This window comes from Aaosphaeria arxii, assembly GCF_010015735.1.
Source record: "Aaosphaeria arxii CBS 175.79 unplaced genomic scaffold BU24scaffold_4, whole genome shotgun sequence".
In the NCBI taxonomy this organism is placed as follows: domain Eukaryota; kingdom Fungi; phylum Ascomycota; class Dothideomycetes; order Pleosporales; genus Aaosphaeria; species Aaosphaeria arxii.
Genome location: NW_022983477.1, coordinates 2,691,505 through 2,713,299, shown reverse-complemented (window position 1 = coordinate 2,713,299; position 21,795 = coordinate 2,691,505). Strand labels below are relative to the sequence as shown.

The window sequence follows — 21,795 nt, the reverse complement described above, 5'->3', positions numbered from 1 at the left end:
CGGGGGAGCAGCAGATTGCCAAGGCTCTTGACCACTTTTGATTTGATGGGGAAGGTTGGGAAATTGGGAAGGTGCGGAGGAGGGAAAAAAGAGGGAGGAACGATGGGCCCTGGGGGGAAGAGGGAGAGGAGGCGGAGGAAGGAGGAGAAGAAGGCAAAAAGAGTGGGAAGGAGCAGGTGTGGCAGGGTTATTAGTCCTATCACGTGCAGGGTCTGGCCACCACTGAACTCCTCTTCGAAAACCATTCCATCCTCGGCTCCAACGAAAAACAATTAAGAAACGTCGTGTCTGATTTTCCATGAAGACAGGGCAGGACAAGGACAAGGACGAGGTCGAGACAGATCAGAACAGGACATAATCTCTTGTCCAGCGCGTATACCGCAACTTCCCGTACCCTCCGACCTGCAACAACACCATCGAGATCCATTATTGTCGCTGCTCTGTTGTCTTTCCAGTGTGGTAGACTACCCGTTCGTCCATCATGTCCACCATGATCACGTTCGCAGCCAACAACGAATTCTTCAGGAAACGGAAGCGTGCGTCTGTCCCCTCCCTATTGTTCCCCACAGCCTTGTGCGCGCAGAGCTCCACATGTTCCTCCCATGCGGAGTGTACAAGTAAGGAGTTGGTAGCGACGCCCATGGCGAAAATCAAAAGCAACAACAGAACCGCCAGCCCTGCGAAGCTAATGTCGGAACTAACGTCGCAATAGGCGTCCACAGAGCATGCGAATCTTGTAAGAAACGACGGGTAAGCCCAGCCTGCCGGTGTCTTGTCAAGACGAGACAGGACAGCGCCTCCCCAGATCTGTGGCTGCTGCTAATCGTCCATTCAGAAACGATGCAGCCATACCTTTGATGAAGATACCGACCCCGGAAGCCCTACCAAAAGCGGACACTCCGCAGTCAACCCTACTTCAGACCCTTCTGCATATTCACCAGGCAATCATCACCCTTCTCATCCTCCTCCTACTCATCACCATAATCAGCATAATCATTCTCATCCTCAAAACCATGACCCTAGAGCCCCGCCCCGTCCGGACCCTCACGGTCATGGACATTCCAACTCTACCGCCATGCCACCACATAGCCCACACGAGGATCGTGGCCAGACACCTCCAAATTTCTTAGGCTACCTCAATCCAGAAGCTGTCTTGAGAGAGCAGGTCCATGGAGTCAAGGATCACCGAGGAAAGTCGAGTCATTCTCCTGTCATCCCTCCCGGAGGCCAATGGGTCGATGGCGAAAATGGGAGACCTGCCACCGTCCAACCTGGAGCATCACACTCAAGACTAGATGAGACCAGTCCCCAGTCCACCATTCAAGGTCATCAAGAGACAGCCGTTCAAAGAGCTCTCCATGCATACCTTGATGCCGTGGGCGTTTCCATCTTGCCACCTAGGGCCAGCCAGGATGCTCTGGTCGACATATACTTCGCCTATGTCCATCCCCTTCTTCCTATAGTAGACAAGAACCTTTTCTCGAACTGGTACAGCGAGCACCGGGAACCGCGTCTGTTACTCCAGGCCATATGTGTCGTTGCTTCCAAGCATGCCGATGCAGCACAGCACCTGCAACTCGGCGACGACCCCAGGCGTTTGAGTCCTAGAGATTTCTCCCAGAGACTATACAACTCAGTCATCGCCGGAATCGAGGCCAAACTGGAGAAGAACCGAGTGATACTGATCCAAGTTTTGGCTCTCATATCACTCCACTGTGAAGGCCCTGATGGCGCTGAGCAGGCCTCTATGCACCTTGCTCAGGCTATCCATCACGCCCACACTTTTGGCCTACAGTTCGGCCACCAGTGGAAGAACCAAAAGTCGGACTCACAGGAGAACCTAGAGGACCTCTTCTGGTGTCTTTGGAGCTTAGACAAGATCAATGCTTGCATGAATGGCCGACCCTTGATCATGCACGACCGAGACAACAGCCTGACTAAACTACCCACTGATCCGGAGAAGAGGTCCAGTCCCTTTGGAGTGTGGCTACAGATATCAGAGATGCTAGACAAGGTCATCGATTACTATCGACCAGGAAGATCGGCCGAGGAGACAGGGTGGGAAGGGGACGATTTCTTGGGCTTTGAAGAGATGGTCGGAGACGGCGAAGATAAACTCGAGGGTCCCATTATGAGTCAGTAGTGTATTCCCGTTGATTGCGCCCAGTACTAACTAAGACTTCCAGGCCTCTTGTCCTTGTTCCACCATACCATGTGCATGGCTTCTCACAAATCCCTCTCAATCAACGACCCTGTCAAGTCGACACCTTCCTATGTCCGCCAGAGTCTTTCAGCGACGCGTGTCATCTCTTTACTCAACGCTGAATCCCCGGAATTTCTACCTCCATTGCCCCTGGTGCCATATGCCCTTTCCGTCGCCTTGAGTGTAGTTTACCGACATTTCCGATCGAGGCGCCTGAAGGTACACATCAACCGTGCAACGGACGAACTCAAGCAGTGCGTTACGCTCCTCAACCGCCTTCGGCCTGCATGGTGGTCGGCGGGGACGATGGCAGATCTAGGCACCGCCGTTCTAAACAACGCCGATCGCAACACACGGACTGTGAACACCCCAGCAGCGCCCGTAGACAATTCTCTCGTCCCGCCGAATCAATCTGATCTCAAAGCTGATCATCACCATCATCAAAACCCACATGCCCAACTCCAGCAAGGCTCGTCCCAATGGCAGCACCAACAGCAGTCGTCTCAGCAGCAGCAGAATCAGCACCAGCATCAACACCATCCGTCTATATCTGGTAATAGCGAGTCCTCGCCGATCGATCCTCGCCTCCGCCATGGTAACCAGAGCGCGACGCCTATCCCAAGCCTGCTCAATCCCATGCCAGCGCCGACGCCCGGTCAGCACCCAACGAGCAGCGAGCGGGCGCCCATGCCTCCAGCAGGTTTCGACTTCTCAGAAGCATCGCCCGACTGGCTGAACTTCGACGCCGCATTTGAAAATTTCGAAGGTCTGTTGGGAAGTTCCGGCGCAGACCTCAGCAACGAGCTGTTCCGCCCATTGAACTACGAAGCACTAGAAGGTTTCCTCGATCCTTCGAGTCATCACGTCTAGTCTTAACGAAGTTTTTGAGTCTCGCTAAACCCATTCGCCTTACCTTTCACATTGCTGTGCATATCGTGTTTTGTTACTACTTGTGCTAATTTTTTCTCCTTCTGTACATGATTTGTTCGTATTTTGTTCTCAACCTCAAAGCGATGGCGGCGGATCTTCTTTTTGGGGAAATGGTGTTTGTTGGAAAGCTCAATCGCGTCGGCGCTGTTTGCCTCTCTCCCTCTCTCTCCTCTTGACCTAAGTACTTCTGCGCGACGGCCTCGGCCTCGGCCTCGATCCGTTGCGTACTGCACCTCCCGCGTGTTATAATGTCCATGGAAAACGACGAAATCAAATGCTTCCACACACACACACTTCTGGAATTGTATGTATATACCAACTATGTTTCACTATGCTATATCATGCTATACTATGCTATACTATGCTATACTATGCCATGCCCCGTTCAACGGACGTGTTAAGAAGAGCGAGAAGAAAGAATTTGAGTGACTGCAACATTCTGTTCGATTAACACGCGCACACACATATACATTCATCTCCTCGAGATGTTGGAGCGAAGATATGTCAGGTAGGCATCTAATGAAAAGCGATGCACGATGGAGTAAGTCAGGACAGCAACTTGAAAAAGCACGCGCGTCGCAAGGTATGGAAGAATTCGGGAATCCGGGATAGGTGACGAGATGTTGTTTACTGCTACTGCTACTGCTACTGCTACTGCTACTGCTACTCCTCCCGCCCATCATGACGATGAGGATACGGAGTACTTATCCATAAATGCCTGCTACCACCATTTCTATGAAAGCATATTCCGTATACGCATGTATCATTATCGACGGTCTTCATTGCTCTATAGAGTCCCTACCTAAAGTACTTTACAGTACATGAAGCATCACTCGAAAAAGCCGCCAGTTGTAGCATATGGCACATTGACTTTTCTTGGGCCTCGCTCGCTGCCTGCATCCGTTCTTGGACCCTTATTACAGATCCTCGGCCTTCTATTCTAGAGATCTCATCTTGCCGATATGAGAACGAAACAGGAGGTGCTCTGTTTCCTTGAGGGCCGTCCCAAGCTACTTCTTCATAGAATTTACTCCGTATGTTGCTATGCTAAAGTATAAAGCGCAGCCTCGAGTACCATCTCCGCTCTCCACCTACGCAGTACGACGCGTAATGTGAGCGGACATAGCACCATACGCCGATCCGGACTGAGCATCCTTTCGAAAGCTCATTTTCACTGTACAAAACACTCTTGTCATGTCCATTGAGCTCTTCTCTCCATTCCGGATATCGGACGACGAACCTGATTTCTTTCTACCCAATCGTGCGTACATGATTGTGATAATCGGTGTTCGAGAGTGCGAAGGAGAGAGGGACACGTCGAACCGATACTCGGAAGCACGAGAACGGCCAGGCCTTTCCCCCATCAGTCGTACGCCCAAGGTACAATCTACACGACAGCTATCTCGAGACCCAATCAAACACAGCGGGCTTGGGGAAAAAAGCTTTGACTTTCCGACGACGGCTTGCTGCAAGTGAGTACATAGTCCGTGATTTGCATGTCATGCCGTTATCCATAATAAACATGTGGGGGACTGGACGCCCGTTGGTCGAGCCTTTGATTCGTAGTCCCGAGTTGATGGGAGGGAGGTACGAAAGTCTTTTGGTAAAACTGTGCTTGCATGCACGTCCAGCTGTTGTGGAGTGATTCGACGAAATAAATCCCTAGCAGCGGCGCCGTGAAAAGTTACCATGGGCCTGGGACTTGAAATAATCTCGGCACGGTTGGCGAGGCTGGAGGGTGGGTGTACTGCGTTGGAAAAGCCATTACCCGACTTCGGCAGCGTTCCAAACGTTCCGAGCTTTGATGACTCGGGACCTTGACTTTAGATTGGGCGGCACTGCTTCGGGGTTGCATTCGACTCTTTGCGTTCCGTAAACCATCGCGGCATACCCGATATAGCAGCGAAACGCAACGAAAACGTCGATGTGAGGAGGTGCCTACGTATGTCGGGTAATGTGTAACATTGTAGACGTCGCCTGATGACAGCACAGTGATAAGTATGCGTTCATTGTTATCCGTTAGCCATTCGAAAACAAAGGGAGATATCAAAACGATCAAGGTGAGTGACCTATCAATCATGTGGTTCGACTCTGATACTCACGCCGTTTCACTCAGGCGTAGATGTGTCTCCGTGTACAACATTCCAATCGTCAAAATGTTGAAACTTCCCCACAGATTCTGCAGCAAAAGCTGAGGGAGGTGAACCCAAGCGCCTGTGTCGCCTTGATACTTTGTAACCGCCCATCCCTTCCTCGCGCACCACGGTACGGAGTACATCAGATACTCCGTACACACTTCCTCCCTTATCAGCATTCGAGGAATGTGGACGATAGGCAATACCAAGCGTTTGCCTTCGTACCCTGAGTACGTGTATCATCGAGATATGTAGAACGCGACCTTGTAGTAAGATCAGCTCGGGACATCAGACGGTCAGATGCACCTTTCAATATTCCCTTCTCATCGACGTGCGACTACATGTGCGCCTTCGACCCTCTCCCATGTTCGACAGACTTTTGATGCGTCACAATGTGCTCCGCCACTCTAGACTCATCATTGGAGATGCAATCTTTCGATCCCGGAAATCGCATTCGCCACCGGCGCCCTCTATTTCTGAGTCTTCGATTCGAGAGCACAGCAGTCGGAAAGCCGCAGCGGAAAAGAAGCGTTCGTTCAACCGACACGTATGGGGCACAGTCCACTGTCCTACTACCATTAGAATGTAATGATTGGATCTATACGACTGCTTCCAATCGATAAGAGGGGGCACCGCCTGTCTTCTCGTTCCAGCGTTTTGCATGAGGAAATGCTCCGAAGTGGGGCTCGCACGATAACATGTGTTGACATATGTATACTGGCGCATGTTGTGCGATTCAATGAGCTGGTCCGACCGCTCGATGGGGGAACCCCAAAGTACAGCATGTATTTGCCACTTGGGCTCTTCGCGTCCAGATGGAGACTCCACGTCGTGGGAAGCAGCAGAAAGCCCTTGCGTAACGACCGGAGGAAGACGCTGTGTGAACTTGTGTCACGATGAATGCTATGAGGCGGCTGGGGCGTGCGGAGAAGCTCGCAGAGACAGACCCGCTTTCGATGATGAGAATGCCAAACCTGCGAGTATGAGAAAAGGGTGATCTTCCTGCCCCCTTTGGTCAATATCCTCTGACCCTCTGTCAGATCATGTAACAGGTCGATTGTGGTACGAGACTCAGCCATGCAAGACAAGACACGATGAGCTGGCACGCCAACTCGACTCAAACGCGTCTCGATGTGAAAAGAGAAGGTCGGAATCTATTTCCTACATCTCAGTTGTCGTAAGGGAAGACTGGCATGGATTGGAAGTCTGGTCACCTCCATCATTGCGCGACGTTGAACAGGCCATTCCTGCGGCCGAACCTTGGTTTGAGACTGATAGAAATCGCGGAGGTACATATCCAGCCACCTCAGACCATTGCCGCGATTCGCGGGCATGGCTTGCATTCTGGCAAGATGTGTTAAAGACGGTGACACTGACTCAGGAGTTGCACGAGACTTGGAAAAAGTAATATCCCTGGGTGAAAACAAAACAAAAAACGTCTTCTTGCCGTGCGACCGGAAGAAGCAAATACCGTGTACACTTGAAGGCGTTTTCCGTTAGAACACGCGGACATGTGATATCCTGTAAGGCTGAGCGGGATCCTATCGCAAAGAGGGGAAAAAAGTAAAGTCATTGTCACACGACGAGTGGCGGGATAAAGATGTCGTGACACACTCGCGAAGACCTGCCACCAAGGCCCGAACCTGCTGCCCACCAGACCATGCGTGCTTATGACAAAAGCAAGGAAATCCAATGTAGCCCACCGGAGAAAGCAATGTGCATATGCGCGTGAACACGTTCCACGATGCGCAGACTGGTAACGAAGAAGCTGCTGTCAACGCCGAAGTTTCGATCTGCTTCGCTCAACGGAGAACAGCTGAATGCTCGATGTATGGGCTCACTCCGAACAGCTTGGGGCCATCATCGGATGCAGCCATCAGGCTGATGCATTGTCCTCGGGTGGAAATATCGATAGAGTGATTTGCACATGGCTGGTGGCATCATGTCTCGAGATGATAGGTGTCTTGAGCCGTCTTGAGCTGGAAGAAATGAACGCCTACAATGCTCGCGATATCACCAGTGACGTTGTCCCCATCACCGCTCTATCGATCGATCATATCGAAGATCCACCACGACGCATGTATCAATCAAATGATAGATTACCGTCGATGCCGCAGATGCAGCGCGATAGTACAGGCGATTCTTCGCACGACTCATCTGTCTTACACATGTTCATCAGCCGTTCGAACAATTTCCCAACAATCGTCAAGGACAGAATGGATATACACGATAGAGATTAATCCAGTCACCGGAACAAGCGATCTCAGCCCTGTTTGCGCGCGCGAGGCAGCGCAACGCGCACCCGGACCCGCGCTCCCCGTCAGGCTGGTAGGTATCAACTTAACGATCATGCACTCTATATTATCCGTGCGAATTGGGTGATTGCAACACCCAGCAATCTGGGAGGACGTCCAATATATCACCACATCTCGCCAAAACATGCGCAACGATTAATAGGTTGCGTGGGTGCAGATAGTATCGATACCAAGTTTACTTGATTGAGCGTTAGCGAAAGATTGTCTGTCAGGCTGTCAGCTGGGACGGGGGGTTAGTTCGAAGACCCAGTTCCGTGAAAGCGGGTATTATCTATGTCTGATATTGTTTGTTTGTATCGTTATGTATTGTGAAAGGGGTGGTCACTGGTGACGGGGGGGCGTCGAGAGCGTGGCATCATTACCCATCCCAGGACGCGGAATCGCTTGTCTTCTACTGGCCGCCCTGGAAAAGAATCCCACTACAATGTCGGTACCCGATGCGGATATGGATGAGCATGATCCCCAAACGGTTGATTGCACACGGCGGGCGTGGGTGGAAGTAATAAAAAGCTGCAGCAACGGAGATTCGCTCAACCCAACCCAGCCCAGCAGGGACAAGGCGGTGCGGCATGGTAGAGGGAAAGTGAGATGGGCGAGATGGTTTTCTGCATCTGGTGCAGGTGGCCTGGTATGTTTCTGCTCCGTACTGCGCCGTTGCGTGGACGGATGATCATTGAAGGTGATGATGGTAGTGGTGAAGATGTGACAATACGTCGTTGAGGACGGTTGGTGATCGTGATTTCCGCCCCTAGTTCTTCCTTCCCAACGTGGAAGGAGAAGGTACTTGGCGCCCAAAACACTCAAAGAGGGCATTCACAATTGCAAGCCTTTTCAGAATCGATGACCTCCAAAAAACAAAAATGGTTCCCCAAAGGTGCGGTAAGACGACGGCAAATGAAAGAGTTTGACGTTTGTCCTTCCCACCGTTGCCCCATGCGTGTGCCCAGACAGGAAAAAGCCACCACGAACAAAGTAATCATGGCGCACCTCCAGATGACTTCCGAAAAGCCAATTCTAGCCGAACATGTCATGTCTCTGTTTGCCTGAGGCATTACATGACATGATGTTCAAGGGAACGGGCGACGGCTTGGTCATCACGACGGCTGAAGGATGATGGCTGAGCAAACTGTACTCCCAACAGCCGGTTACCGTATCGAACAAAGGGAACGTCGCGGTCGTTCGTCGGCCAGTGGACGACGCTACAGGAAAGCAAAACGCCCTCTCAAAATCGCCTGTTCATTCTCGGTCCTTTGCATGGTACCAAATGTGTCATCCGATGGAAGTGTGCGTATGTGATGCATTCAAGGCATCTAACGCCCAGCTGCGCAACGTGCCGGTAGATAGTCGGTAAACGAAAGAGGGTGTAGAAACAAACAATGATACATGACCTAGAGTGAGCATAGCCAGACATGAACGAACACTCGGGAGTGTGGCTTTGAGACGTCCATCCATCTCTCAGCCGAACTGAACTGCTAATACTTGCTGTCCTCCGTATATGCGTCATGGTCATCAATCATGTGAAGTAGGTACGAGGAAATGTCGATTCCGTCAAATCCCCTCCGTCGTTCGATTCCTTACCCAGACTCAAGTTCGCCGGTGAGGTGGAAGCCATGCATAACAAATTGATACTCTCCCTACTATGCCACCACCATTCATCGCCGGAAATATCTACACCGGAAGGGCACATGCATTGAGTGGGTTCGCCTGGCTGATTGCTTTGTGCATTCGAATGTTATGGACCCAACAGTCCTTGTCCCGAAGGACTAATACTTTGAAGTGACTCAGCCGATTCGTATACTTTCCTTTCTGCGAGGGAATAAAAAGGTAAAGATGATAATAATGGTGGCTTGAGGCGAATCTCTTCGATCGAGTCACCAGTTCCCAATGATCAATGATGGATCGAAGGAGGTTGATAGATCGCGATGAGAAGTCGACATGCGCCACACTTGACTAGTTGATGGTCTATCCGAGTGTACCTAATCTACTGTGTAGGCATGGTCCAGACTACGCCTCAGGGAGGCGAACAACAAGATGTCCTGCCCGCAACTTGTGTTAAATCCGCTGCTGTACGTAGCGTACTGTAGTGTCGCGAATGTGTAGCATAGTGCGGGTGTAGCGTAGGTGTATTCCACAGTGCATCCTACTCGTACCGTTCTAGGCAGTGTAGGTCAAACGCACATGGTGGGTGTGGGGAAAGAACTCTAAGACAAAGCGCAATTTCATCTCGATGCGATATCCGACATTAACGATAACTATCTGTTTGACACACCAGCCAGGCAGGTTAGGTTCCCATTCGTTTGGCAGTATCAAATGTCAGTAGTGTCGGTGTCGGTGTCGGTGTCGGTCGCGATGATGCATGATCAAATGAACAAGGCCTGTCAAAGGCTGAAAATCTTCAGAGGACGGAACGGGATGGGATGGAACGAGGGACTAGGGTGGGAAGTGGGAAAGACATGCGATAGATTGATATTGAATGCATATCGAGGAGAGACTTCCTGATCGCATGCATGTATGTCTGCCTACATGCAGGACGCAAGACTCAGGATGCAGGACGCAGGATGCAGATTAGTGTGGATAGGATCAGTCTTTAGATAGGTGTGGCCGTAGGTATTCGTTAGAGAGAGTGTGTATAAATCTGGAGAGTGAATGTGTGTATGCATATGATGTGGATGGCCCATGGGGGGATACGGCGGTCTTGGTATCTGTTTGGTGTAAGTTTATATTGCATGTGCAGGTTGGAAGGACTCATGAAGCAAGGTCTTTGTCGGCGGATGGGACACGGCAGGAGCTGATTGGTCGCTTCACTTGGAGCCCCATGCCCATTTAACCTTTTGGTGAACAACTTACGAGCCTACGAAGGTGACACTCCGTTATTATTCGCATCTTGAGCAACACCAAGGCAAAGGCCTGGAAAGCCTGGCAAGCCTGGTAAGCCACCATCCTCCCAGCATCCAACAAGAATCCTCCCTCCCAAGACTCGCATACTCGCATGCTTCGGGCTCAACTAGGCATGCACTTGTATGTTGCGGCAAAGTTAGCGAGAGGGAATAACGGCCGACTAGTCCACTAGAGGTGTGCGTGCGACCTAGGCACGTAGGCTAGGCTTGCTAGGAAATCGTGCCATCCCCAACTACTGCAAGCCGTCCTGCACGTACAATGGATTTGCGGCTGGGCTCGTCACCTTCTCCCATCCCTCATTCTCTTGTCCTCCCGTGGTGTTGCCGACATTTCGTCCGCCACCACTGCGCGGGTCCAGATCATCTCATTGGCCAGCCATTCCTCGATCAACCTCAACGTCAAATGTTATCAATAATGCCAGGAGGGAAAGTCAAGATGCTTCTTTGGAAGGGACACAGCGAGCGAGCCGCTGTCCCCATCCGAACGTATTTGTTAATTTTTCGTTTTGATGTGGGCTTTTGTCCACGCCTTCTTTTCGGGCTGTGGTGCCGTCTTCTACGGTACAAGAAGTGTGAGCTAAAAAGGTTTTGCAACCTGCTCTGGTATCTAGAACATCCTAGGAAATGTGGTGTCGAAATGACAGTTGTAAATGGCAATAGACAGACAGCGTCGTCCCCTTCCAGGCCATCTTGGCCCAATACAGTTCTGAACAAATATGGAAACTCCGTGCAAATGCTGATATCATCGCAGTCCAAACCCCCTGATAAACTTCTTTAAATGTTTCGGTCGTGATGAATGGAAAGAAATAAAAGAAAAACAGAAGAAATAAGAAGGACCAACAAGGCGAGAGCCAAATGAGAAATACATGAATGAGAACAATCTCTCTCGCCATCAAGGCTTCGAACCGCCGAATAATCGAGTTAAAGATGGTAATATAGTTCTAGTCCATGGCCATGGGGGAGGGATCCATCCGGGAAGAATATAAATGTCGGAGGATCCTTGGGAGGTATTGGTAAAGGCCAGTGGTTGTTGGGAGGAAGTTCAAAGTCCAGAAATCTAAGGACGTAAAAAGGAAAATAACGCCACAATCCCCGATCGCACAAACACCGTTGGACGGAAAGAGAAAGCCGCTCAGATCGTCTTATCATCAACTTTTCCGCTGAGGTGAAAGGGTAGGAAACGTATATATATGAACACAGGGGTGAAGAAATAATCCGGGCAGAGACCAACTAGTAAACACGGACGGGAGCAACCATCATGGGCTGCTGGAACGACACGTGCTTCACTAGGTTGGCGGCCTGGTGGAAAAATGGTTGGAACCACGTATTGGTTTGCGGGGGAGGGGAAACGTATGTTTGCTGTGCTGGTCGGGCAGGAACCTTCTGGGCAGCAGCGACGTGAGTGAAAGAAGAAGTCGACGAAGCAGACGAAGCCGACGAGCATGTGGAGAATACAGACTCATTGTCAGAGTTCGAGCTGCCCGACGAGGTAGAGTGTTGAGGATAGGGAAGATCCATGATAGTAGGGTAGACGGGCGCAACAGAGGGAGCGGCAGCCTGGTAGCATCCGTTCAAGGCAGCCTGGTGGACGTAATCCGGTGATGGGTACGCAGGAACAGCCATGTGTGAAGGAGGAGCAGACTTGGAAGCCGTGAAGCGAGGGCATCTCATGATCAGGTCCCTCAGCTCGGGAATCGTGATTCTCTTCGCTGGGTTGAATTCAAAGATACGCTTCAGGATCGAGTCGAGCTCTCCAGAGATGGGCAGAATGGACCTGAGGAACTTGGGATCCTTCATGTAGGCGCGGAAAGTGCTGTCCTCGAAGGAGGCTCGCTTCCATGGGTTGCGTCCACAGGTCAGGTTGACGAGCATGACTCCAAGGCTCCAGACGTCATTGGGCGCTGATGCGTAGCATGAGTAGGCCTTGGGAGCAGCAGTCTGGCATTCTAGAGGTACGTTAGTATCAAATATCAAAAGTGGTTCGCTGTTGCTCGTTGCAAAGTGTTGAATTTACCTGGAGACATGTAAAAGGTAGAGCCGCATCCAAAGTCGGAGGTGATGTGGTCGTTGGTGGCCAGTCCAAAGTCGGCAAGCTTGCAGGTCATTCCATTATCTGTGACTAGGACGTTCTCCGGCTTGAGGTCCCGGTGGTAGATTCCAATGGAGTGGCAGTAGTCTACAGCATCCAGGATTTGGAGGAAAGCCCTCTTGGCAAGAGCATCATTGCCGACATACTTTCCTTGCTCGGTGATGTTCGAGAAGAGATCACCCTCCGGGCAGTACTCGATGACCACAAAGGTGCAGTCGGGAGAATCCAAAATCTTTACCAAAGAAACTACGTTGGGATGGGCACTGGCCTGATGGTGGAGCTGGATCTCTCTTTGCTGGAATTTCTGCTGACGGGGCTCCAAACCTAGTTTGTTGAGCGCCTTGACAGCGTAGGGAATGTTGGTCTGGATGTCCACGGCAGTGTACACTACTCCATAGGCACCTACACCGAGGATTCCGGTCAATTGCAGTCTTCCGGCAAGGAGTTGGCCTAGACGGTCTTCCGGCGCACAAAATCCATTGAGAGTGGGAGATGCTGGTGGGGTCGGTAACATTATGGTTTGAGGGGGATTGGGGATGTTGAAGTCCTCGAAGGTCCAGTGAAGGCCTCAGGGACTTGCAGTAGAGCACTTGGAAGAGGAGGGGGGAGGAAGGGTGAGTGGATGGAGAGAAGAAGAGGCCTTGGTAAATAAGTCGATATCCTATCCAAATTGGGGTGGTTTCCTTTTGGTAGTCCTTGGAGAGAGAGGAAAGAAAATGGACAAGATGAATCAACGTATATATTAGGAGAGATAACCTGATATCATGGAACCTGGGTCCGGGTAGCAAGGGGATGATAGCAGGGCTAGTGGCGAAGAGATGAGGCGAAGTCGAGTGGTGGATTGCGTTGGTAGGTGAGGCTGTGGAATGGACAGTGATGAGGGAGAGTGGAAGATTTGACAACGAACAATCGAGATGAATGTTTGTTGAAAGGAATGTGGGTAGTAGAAGTAGAAGGAAGAGGTGGAGGTAGGTAGGTAGTTAAGAGAGAGAGGTGGAGAGGAAGAGAAGTGTGATAGTGAATTGGATGGAGTAAGGTAGATGAGTGAGGAAGTATGAGTGGTGAGGTGGGATTATGATGTATGTGTATAGTCAGGTAGGGCTCTAGGGTTCGCCGCCTCTCTGAGTCTAGTAGTGTAAGAGGATGTGTGAGTGGTCGGGTTGGTTTATGAGTGTGTGTATGAAGTGTGTGTCTGGGAAGGGACGGCCGGGCGACCAGTAATGAGCAGGAAAGAAGCGGGCGGGTGGGCCCTTGATTGATTGGATGGAAGATGAGAAGAGAAGAAAGAATAACTAAAGTTACCTACAGGCAGGACAGGCTAGACGGGCTAGAGGAGGTGTGGGTGTGTGGATGTGGGTGTGGGTGGCATCAAAGACAGTAGCCCAGACGCAGACGCAGACGCAGACGCAAGACGACGCATACCAAAGACGAGAAGCCTCCCTACCACACCCCCCCCCTACCTGCCTAGTCCCCCCAGTAATGGTAAATATAGGAAAGGATTGGTCTAACAGAAAAGTAAAAAGACCGCGCGCCATGTATCCAACACCCTGGACCAGACCATGACCATGGCCATCCATGCCATCCATGCCATCCATGCCATGCCATGACGAAGACGGGAGGGCGGGCATACAGGGCCACCCAGAGATCAGAGGTGGATGTGGATGGATGCATCATGGGCGTAGTCGACTTACGGTAGAGTCTTAGAGAGAAAAAAAAGAAAAAAGCCCGCCTTGACCCACAGTGAACTAGACGATCCATGCCATCCCATCCTAATTCCATCCCATCCCATACCATGCCATGCCATGCCATGCCATGCTATGTCATGCCCAATCCTGTTGCTCACCCTGAACGGAGACTGGGCAACGGACCATCACCCCATGTTGGCTTGTTCCTCTATGGCGTTGGCGTCGTTGGCGTTGCGAGCAGTTTAGCGTTGGCTTTGGCGTTGGCGTTGGCTCTTGCGTTGGGCGTGCCAAAATGGAAGTCGCAAGAGAGCAGGGGGTTTCCAGGGCATGTCCGCGGGCAATGAAAGGGAAACAGAAGGGTAGGCAGGTAAGATTCAACGAAGCAGGAAAATTGAACAGGGAAGACGAGACGAGACGGGGGTTGGCCTTGGGGTGGTAGGAAGAGGCGTCAAAAGTCAAAATAAGGACCCGATCAAGGGTTTGAAGGGTTTTGCTACGAGTATGGACAATTCAATAGGACGGGCAGGACGGGCAGGACAGGCAAAGGCAGACAGACACAGAGAGAGATAGACGGGCAAGCAAAGCAAGGATGAGAAGGACAAGACTAATTGGTTGAGGTGTAGCCTGCGGTGGTTGGTTGGAGGGAGGCTGTACGGAGTAGGACTGGAGGAGATGATGCATACCTAGGAGGCTGTTCACTTCCTTCGTACGAGTGGAGTTTACTAGACCATACAGTCACCGGCCAGTGTCGGTAGCGTAGGTGTAGTCATAGGGAGGCGAAACACAGTAGAGAAAGAGGAGAAGAGCGTGTGTGACCTACAGACACTTCACTGCACACAGAGGAGAGGAATTTGGGCGACCAGCTGATCGTCCAATCAGAAACATTCATCCTTGCTGAGATTGCCATCGGATCAATGCTCAGCCGTGTTCCATCACACTAAGCCCGCTTGTAACAGACAGACGCAACAAAGACCGTCGCGCACTCAGTCGCAGGTTTTTTTTTTTCCTGCTCATCGGCCACCGCCATGCAGAGGTGAATGACAGCTTGACCGAACCGTCCATATCTCGTGCTATACGATACAGTACGGGATACACGCATGCACTCGTCTACAAACAGAATAAGAAAGATAGATGTGGTGCTAACCCGATACGGTTAGTTGATGTAATCTGTGTGGCAACTTGCCTCTTCACACACATTCACCTTCACCTTCACATTCACTCCCACACACACACAAACAAGCACAACCACAGCAACAAACAACACCACGGCAACCCACCATCATCTCCCCATAATATAACTCCTACTGTACAGCCTTCCACCACCCTATCGTGACAGCCTTCAGCCTACAGCGGCCTTCCTGACCGGCTCGCCCTGGATGTGACTAACCAATTCGCACTCATCCACTTGACTTGACACAGCCTACATCAGCCGCCTACCAATCACCTCCACCTTGCCCGTCAGCAGAGCATGGTTGTCGCATCCGTCGCATGCGTCCTACTCACTAATTCCCGTCCTTGAGTCTGTCCCCTAGCCAAACGAGACATTATTGTGACACACATGCACACGCATCCACGCATACCGCTACACGCATCCACCAAAAGCCCGTCCTGCCTCCCTCCAGTCATACTGTCCAGCCATCCTCCAGCGCAAGTGTCTAACGCCTGTAGTCGTTGCCTACGCAAGATGCTCTGCTTCTGGATACGCCCAGGGTCAGCATCCAGCACTCCAAAGGACCAGCACTCCACCGGCGGCGGAGGAGGCGACATCCACCAAACTACTGAATGACTGATGAACCACCACGGTCAACTATTCGATCGATCAATAATGAATGCCTGGGCTGGACCGGGCTGGTACATGCGATGCTCAACTTAATCTGCTCCCCATGCTTACAGCTGCTGCCACCAGGACTGCACGTACGGCTGTCACGGCTGCTCGATACTACAACGATTCTCGCCACCCATTCTTTCTCTGACTATGGACGTATTCTCCACACGAGTGGTAGGTAGCACTATGTGCTCAGTAAATGCCTCTGCTGCACAACCTCGAGCAAACCCAACTCATCTTCCTGCATACAGCCAGGCGCTGGACCCGAGTATTCTTCATACTGTGTACACGCAGTACTCCGGACGGCACTGCACATGCTCCCTTTCCTTTGTGTACCTAGTCCACTCCATGCCTCTCCGATATGCGTGTCTGTATGATCTCCGTTGTCCGTCTGCTCACTATACATCATCCGCTATCCACTTACCAACGAGGGAAGCCAGCTATGGTACGAGATACCTACACCTACGCCGTACAAAGTACGCAGTAGTAGGCTGGCGTCACACAAGAAATCCACAGTTTGTAGAACTGCGAGCTACACCCTACACAGTGTAGGAAACATCCACTTCGCATGCTCCGGGCCACGCCAGCCCCTGGTGAAGGACAATCCAATAATGCTGGCAGAGTGCGCGCTGCTAATTGCTGTACTGGCCGAAGCGGCCGGCCCTACCGCCTTGATCGTCTCTGATCGCTTCGCTTCCTCGCCCCAAAGAGAAGGCTGAAGGCTGAGGTTAAGCCGTGGCCGGTTAACATGGCCGCCCTCTCCAAGGCCCGCTTAGCCTCCCTGGACTACGTGTTGTGCCCACCCCACCGAAACGCTTACGCCGCACTCGTATCCTAAATGCCCCAACTGGTGATGCACGGGAGGCGTTCGATAGTCTTTTCTATCTTCTCCCTCTCTCTTCTCTTTCGCTCGTTGCTGGCCCACGCAGTGGCATGGCCCACGCTGGCTCCGAGCCCATGACGATACCAGCCGGCCCAGTATGCTGATCTTGCAACGCCGGTGGGCTGCAGCTGCAGAGTTCTGACTGTCATGCCACCATCAAAGCCATTCGTCTCGTTCCATCCGCCTGCTGCCTATCATCATTCCCATGGCATTACGGTATTGTCCATTTGTTCCATGCCAACTCTCCGGCAGATTTGGGCGATGCACCTCGTTCTTTGCTGCACACAGCGAAGCGCATTGGTAGTGCCGCCATCACGTTTCGGTTCTTGCGCTGGTGGGATTATCGCGCCCTGGGTCACTGAGGACGCTCATTGACACAATCTCCTCCGAAAGCCTATTCACGATCCACCACCGTCCACATCTAACTCTCGTCTTTGTCCCTTCCCGTTCCCATCCTCCCTTCAATCTCCAGTTTCCAAACGTGCGGCTTGTCATCCATGGGTATTATGCCGGCCTGCAACGACCCCATGCTTGATCTCTCGTTCCACCGCCCAATGACCCTGGGCGAGCTGTTTCTCCAACAGTTCTGCGGCGCTTTTCTGGCGCTCGTGAACGTTAGGGTTTTGCGGGCTGCCACGAAGTTCATGACACATGGCTTGCCGCTGACCGATTGGTCAAGGGGCAATATTATCGATATCATCGAAAAGAGATGAATGCGTGCATCTATTCGAGGACTTGCACTGTGCTGTATTGGGAGGAGCCACCATTGATGTGCTGCGTGTCCAGTTCCACCTCACCATTTCAACTAGTCACGGATTTTGATTCGTCGCCTTCCATCTAATTATTGGCAATCTTTCGTGTAGAAGCCCGAGCGAGCACTGTGAAGGGTTTCTACACTGTACGCGGTCCCCACTCAAGTGCGCCGCTGACTAACTCGTCTAAGAAGGAAATTTCCTTGCCGAGCGCGGTGAACAATCTGGCCTCTATGATGAGTGGGTCCGCCACGCCTCACCAGAATTTTCGAGAGTTTCGTAGCTGGCAAATGGCGTCGGAGATTATTTACGCATTGATGCCAATCACTGACGCCCATATGTCGGGATTTCAGGGCTGCTCACTGTGTGCTAATCTTGTTTCGTTGCCTTGCCTCTCGTGCTCTAGCAGTGGCAGTCTGCTCGATCCCGGCCGGGTCCTGTGACCTTTCCTTGAACGGGCATCACGGTCACGCTACGAGCCATCATGCTTGTTTGAAGCTGTTGCCATGCTACCGAGTGCCGTCCAGGTTGCCCAGCTTACTACTGGTTCGCCCGTAGATGCTGGCTTATTATTCGATACCAAGAGAGAATGAAAGGATATCACATCACATATCCAAGCGGGAACGTGGCCAATTCTGACTTACTTGCTGTGTTTATTTGGTGGATGTCGACGACAAGGTGCAAAATATTGGGAAATGGGGCAAAACATGCTCCGAGAACTATTGGGTCTTGACTCACCCACACGAGGCAACCGTTCACTCACTGCGATGCTGGGATTCCATTCTGCTTCTCGTCCAGATCGAGTACTTTTGCCGGTCGCATCTTCATTTCGATTCGTATCCCAGCGCCCGTTGGATCATTTAACGAGCCGCTCGGCGTGCTAACCCATGGCTTTAGCAGATGAGATATTGTCACAGTAATCTGGGGCCGGCGAAGCATGGCCAGGGGCTTCTGATGGGAAACGATTGCTGCATCGTGTGCGCATGCATGGTGCGCCAGTGCAAGCTCTCATCATCAAGAAGATCCTGCACGCCTAACGATGTTTGTTATCATCATGATTGTTATTATTTATTTTTCTTCTTGCCCTTTAGAGGACTTGGTCTATCCGGCGTCATCCGTGCAGATGCCCAGACCCGCTTCCCGCTGGCTAAACTCTGTTGACCATGCTTCAGCCATGCTCTGGCATCTGCGAGCGGGAGTCTGAGCGAGAAAAGAAAGGGACTGGCTGCTGATCATTGTCTGAGCTTTTCACACCGTTCCATGGACGGCCTAACCAAACTCATCGCACGCGCATTCTTCATCACGCTGACGGGTAGCATTCATACCCGCTTCATCTTGAACGCTGCACATCGAAATGAGCACGTCTGGTTCTGGCTCGCTAAACAGAAAGGTCCCCATCTTTGGAACCAAAGGCTTGAGCCCGTCCGTTCCACCTCGCGGGTTGTTGGAACTGTAGCAATCAATCTACCTCCCGTAGCAGGATCGAAGTCTTTATACGGTCTACCACGTAAAGTCCTTTCTCCTACCTCGGTTTAAGCCCAACATGGATCCCCTTTTCTCTCAGACTAATTACTGCAAGTAGTAATCAACATCTCATCTATTACACGGAGTACATTGTATGAACACTTGCGACTTGAACAGTCAACGTACGGAGTACAGATGTGACCCATATTTCCAAGGCTTCATCTATTTGTGCACAATGCACTCATCAAAATTCCATATCGCCAATCAGTGTCAGAGCTACCGCAAGACTGAGGCCAATAGAATTTACAAGGTCCTTTGCATCTCATCAAAGGCGCGCGCGGAAGTATACTACCATATGTTCCACACCCTAACAGCCAATCAGTCAAAACTTGCACCGCTCCTCTGGCCATGGTGGAACTGCAGTGGCATTGTGTGTAGTTTTAGATTTCAACACTGGTTGACTCGGAGGCGTTGATCGCTGTCACTTATGAGCTCCCCCGTACGGAACGGGTCAACCGCCCGAATTTCATTTGGATTATTTTCCTTTCTGTTCAAAGGGATACGAGCGTGGAGACAACTCCGCAAACAATAATAATGCTGGAACATGGAGTTGTCGACGTTAATGTCGCACGCTCACCGCTGCTTCAGAATGCCGATTAAGCATTCTTCTATTGCCACATCAGGCATGGCTCGATGGATTCCCAGGCAAACCAGCGCAGAGATCCCCACCGCCCAGTCCTACCATGATCCATCGACAACGCGCGAGATCTTATCGATACGCAAGAGCAACAGAACCATCACCCTTAGTGTACAGCATACGACGGTGTCTCGAGCATCGAGCCTCCAGGCTTCGTGCATTTCCCCTCCATTTGCGTTGGCTGAAAACCACGCCATTCCAACAAGCCGTTCCCATCTCTCAACCATTCTGCGTCTCTCCAAACTCTATGACACCCTGTTATGCCACAAGTGCAAGGGGAGCCTCCAATCACTACCTCGGGATGTCCCCTAGGCGTGATTCAGTGCTTCCGCAGTGCTTCCGGTGACTAAAGGCGCTCCGGCAACGTGGCTCGCGCGAGGGAACTCTCAGCAAGTCACCGTCAAGATCTGAGGCTGTTGAGCATAATGTAAGTGCAGGTAGCGTCGAGTAGTGACGCCGTGTTCTGTGGAGTTGTACAGTAGCAGCGCAGCCTACGAGCCTCTAGATAGGCCGCCAGGGATATCTCATAATTGCTCCGGTCAAGGGATTCATCATTCTAGATGCGCCAATCTGACCTTTTGCGGGAAGGTGATGGACAGATGACAGCATGCCAGCCTCCTTGGTGTTGTAGCAACGGAAGAAATCTCGTTACTGCTGACCAACTGGCTCACTCTACATCACACCTGCCACATCCTTTGTGGCTGTCCCTTGCCTTGCAGGACTCACAGAGTGTCCAACGACTGCATCAGATCCTGGGTGTCTAAACTGCCGACTGCCAGAACGGTCGCACCACATGACCAGCATTCCTAGCCGCCTCTCTAGCCGCCAAAATTCATGCCTTGGGCGGCATCAAACTTCCTGATTCGTTCACAGCAGGGCGGCAGAGTCGCAGCCTCCAGCTGATGCTCAGCTCTCAGGGTCGCTCTGGTTACTAAGGCCCGTCGATCTTCAGACGTTGATGTTTCACTTGATAGGGCATCACTATGGAACCATCAAGTTCCACCAAAACATTTCTATTCTGATCGTTCGCTACCACTCTGCCTGTCATGCCTTGTGCGCATCACCTCTCTGTGGCATGGATTGGCGATAACAAATAATCGCACCAATATCCCGCGAGGGAGGCCACGGCATTTGCGTAGAGGGTCAGATTCCGTGATGATCAAACAGGCATGTCTTGGGGCGGCTCCCAGTAACCAGCCTGACAACCCAACCGAACATGCCTATCCAGGTTTGAAAATGTAAAAGATCTTTCTCGCACAGCAAGATGCCTGATGGATTGCCTGGGAACCTTGTTGCCCAGCCTTATTATTCTTCCTAACATACGCAACAATGCTTCGTTACTCCCATGTTGATTACCCCAAGTAGACGAATGAGCTGCAGGTGAGAATTACTGATGACAGCAGCAGCAACAGCTGTGGGGATAAAAGATGTCATCGTCGTGATTTGATATCGGACGATCCCTAAACGTCCTCTGGCTCGCCGCCGCGCGATCAAAGACATGCATACCCACGGAATAATTGATGGATGACGGACGGGATGCGCGCCATGGCGACGAAAAGCCTCAAACCCTGCGTTTCATCCCGCTCCCTTTTCCATGTATAGTTACGAGTATGTCAGATCTTTGATGTGGAAGAAATGAAAATCTCTGGTTGTTCTCGACCACTATCTTTCGATCCCCCCAAGACTGCCTCGGCCAGCGAATCAGGGAATCCATGAAGGCATGATCAGTCCGTCCATTGCGTTTGCATCTGGGATGCGATACGCTGGCCCATGGAGCAGCATCAACTATTCTTCGATCCTCAAGCACTGTGGGGGTGTCAGATCAGAGCAGTGGAGAGACACGAACGTCGATCATTTGGACCCTCCCCCCTCCCCTCCTCGCGTGAAATATCCACACATACATCACACAGAGCGGCGACA

General features: G+C 51.5%; 5 protein-coding genes across 5 annotated transcripts; 2 read left to right on the top strand and 3 right to left on the bottom strand.

Moving 5' to 3' along the window:
• The first annotated feature begins 260 nt into the window (after window positions 1–260).
• On the top strand, window positions 261–3,489 carry BU24DRAFT_422535 (uncharacterized protein). Its single transcript, XM_033528006.1, has 4 exons — window positions 261–536; window positions 713–750; window positions 836–2,135; window positions 2,187–3,489. Exons 1-4 carry the CDS (start codon window positions 482–484, stop codon window positions 3,071–3,073), a joined length of 2,280 nt encoding a protein of 759 aa, XP_033384520.1. The 5' UTR covers window positions 261–481; the 3' UTR covers window positions 3,074–3,489.
• Window positions 3,490–5,529: 2,040 nt separating this feature from the next.
• BU24DRAFT_195611 (uncharacterized protein) lies at window positions 5,530–6,849 on the bottom strand. The gene is made up of 2 exons (XM_033521755.1): window positions 6,483–6,849; window positions 5,530–6,422 (listed from the first exon to the last, which is right to left on the bottom strand). Exons 1-2 carry the CDS (start codon window positions 6,609–6,611, stop codon window positions 5,847–5,849), a joined length of 705 nt encoding a protein of 234 aa, XP_033384519.1. The 5' UTR covers window positions 6,612–6,849; the 3' UTR covers window positions 5,530–5,846.
• An 853-nt stretch (window positions 6,850–7,702) lies between these two features.
• Window positions 7,703–8,600, bottom strand: BU24DRAFT_195658 (uncharacterized protein). The gene has a single exon (XM_033521756.1). The coding sequence runs from the start codon at window positions 8,394–8,396 to the stop codon at window positions 7,905–7,907; it is 492 nt and encodes a 163-aa protein (XP_033384518.1). The 5' UTR covers window positions 8,397–8,600; the 3' UTR covers window positions 7,703–7,904.
• Window positions 8,601–11,710: 3,110 nt separating this feature from the next.
• BU24DRAFT_462364 (kinase-like protein) lies at window positions 11,711–13,083 on the bottom strand (the record flags this gene model as incomplete). Its single annotated transcript, XM_033531995.1, has 2 exons — window positions 11,711–12,426; window positions 12,495–13,083. 2 exons carry the CDS (start codon window positions 13,081–13,083, stop codon window positions 11,711–11,713), a joined length of 1,305 nt encoding a protein of 434 aa, XP_033384517.1.
• Window positions 13,084–14,339: 1,256 nt separating this feature from the next.
• Window positions 14,340–15,059, top strand: BU24DRAFT_422529 (uncharacterized protein). The gene has a single exon (XM_033528005.1). The coding sequence runs from the start codon at window positions 14,362–14,364 to the stop codon at window positions 14,596–14,598; it is 237 nt and encodes a 78-aa protein (XP_033384516.1). The 5' UTR covers window positions 14,340–14,361; the 3' UTR covers window positions 14,599–15,059.
• Window positions 15,060–21,795: the final 6,736 nt, after the last annotated feature.

What these genes read in the sequence shown, in the direction of transcription:
- BU24DRAFT_422535 (XM_033528006.1), top strand. Translation starts at nt 482, where the DNA reads ATGTCCACCATGATCACGTTCGCAGCCAACAACGAATTCTTCAGGAAA. An exon ending in ATTCTTCAGGAAACGGAAGC is followed by an intron (nt 537 to 712) that starts GTGCGTCTGTCC and finishes ACGTCGCAATAG; the next exon opens with GCGTCCACAGAGCATGCGAA. An exon ending in ACTCGAGGGTCCCATTATGA is followed by an intron (nt 2,136 to 2,186) that starts GTCAGTAGTGTA and finishes TAAGACTTCCAG; the next exon opens with GCCTCTTGTCCTTGTTCCAC.
- BU24DRAFT_195611 (XM_033521755.1), bottom strand. Translation starts at nt 6,611, where the DNA reads ATGCAAGCCATGCCCGCGAATCGCGGCAATGGTCTGAGGTGGCTGGAT. An exon ending in AACGTCGCGCAATGATGGAG is followed by an intron (nt 6,423 to 6,482) that starts GTGACCAGACTT and finishes TGTAGGAAATAG; the next exon opens with ATTCCGACCTTCTCTTTTCA.
- BU24DRAFT_195658 (XM_033521756.1), bottom strand. Translation starts at nt 8,396, where the DNA reads ATGCCCTCTTTGAGTGTTTTGGGCGCCAAGTACCTTCTCCTTCCACGT.
- BU24DRAFT_422529 (XM_033528005.1), top strand. Translation starts at nt 14,362, where the DNA reads ATGCCATGCCATGCCATGCCATGCTATGTCATGCCCAATCCTGTTGCT.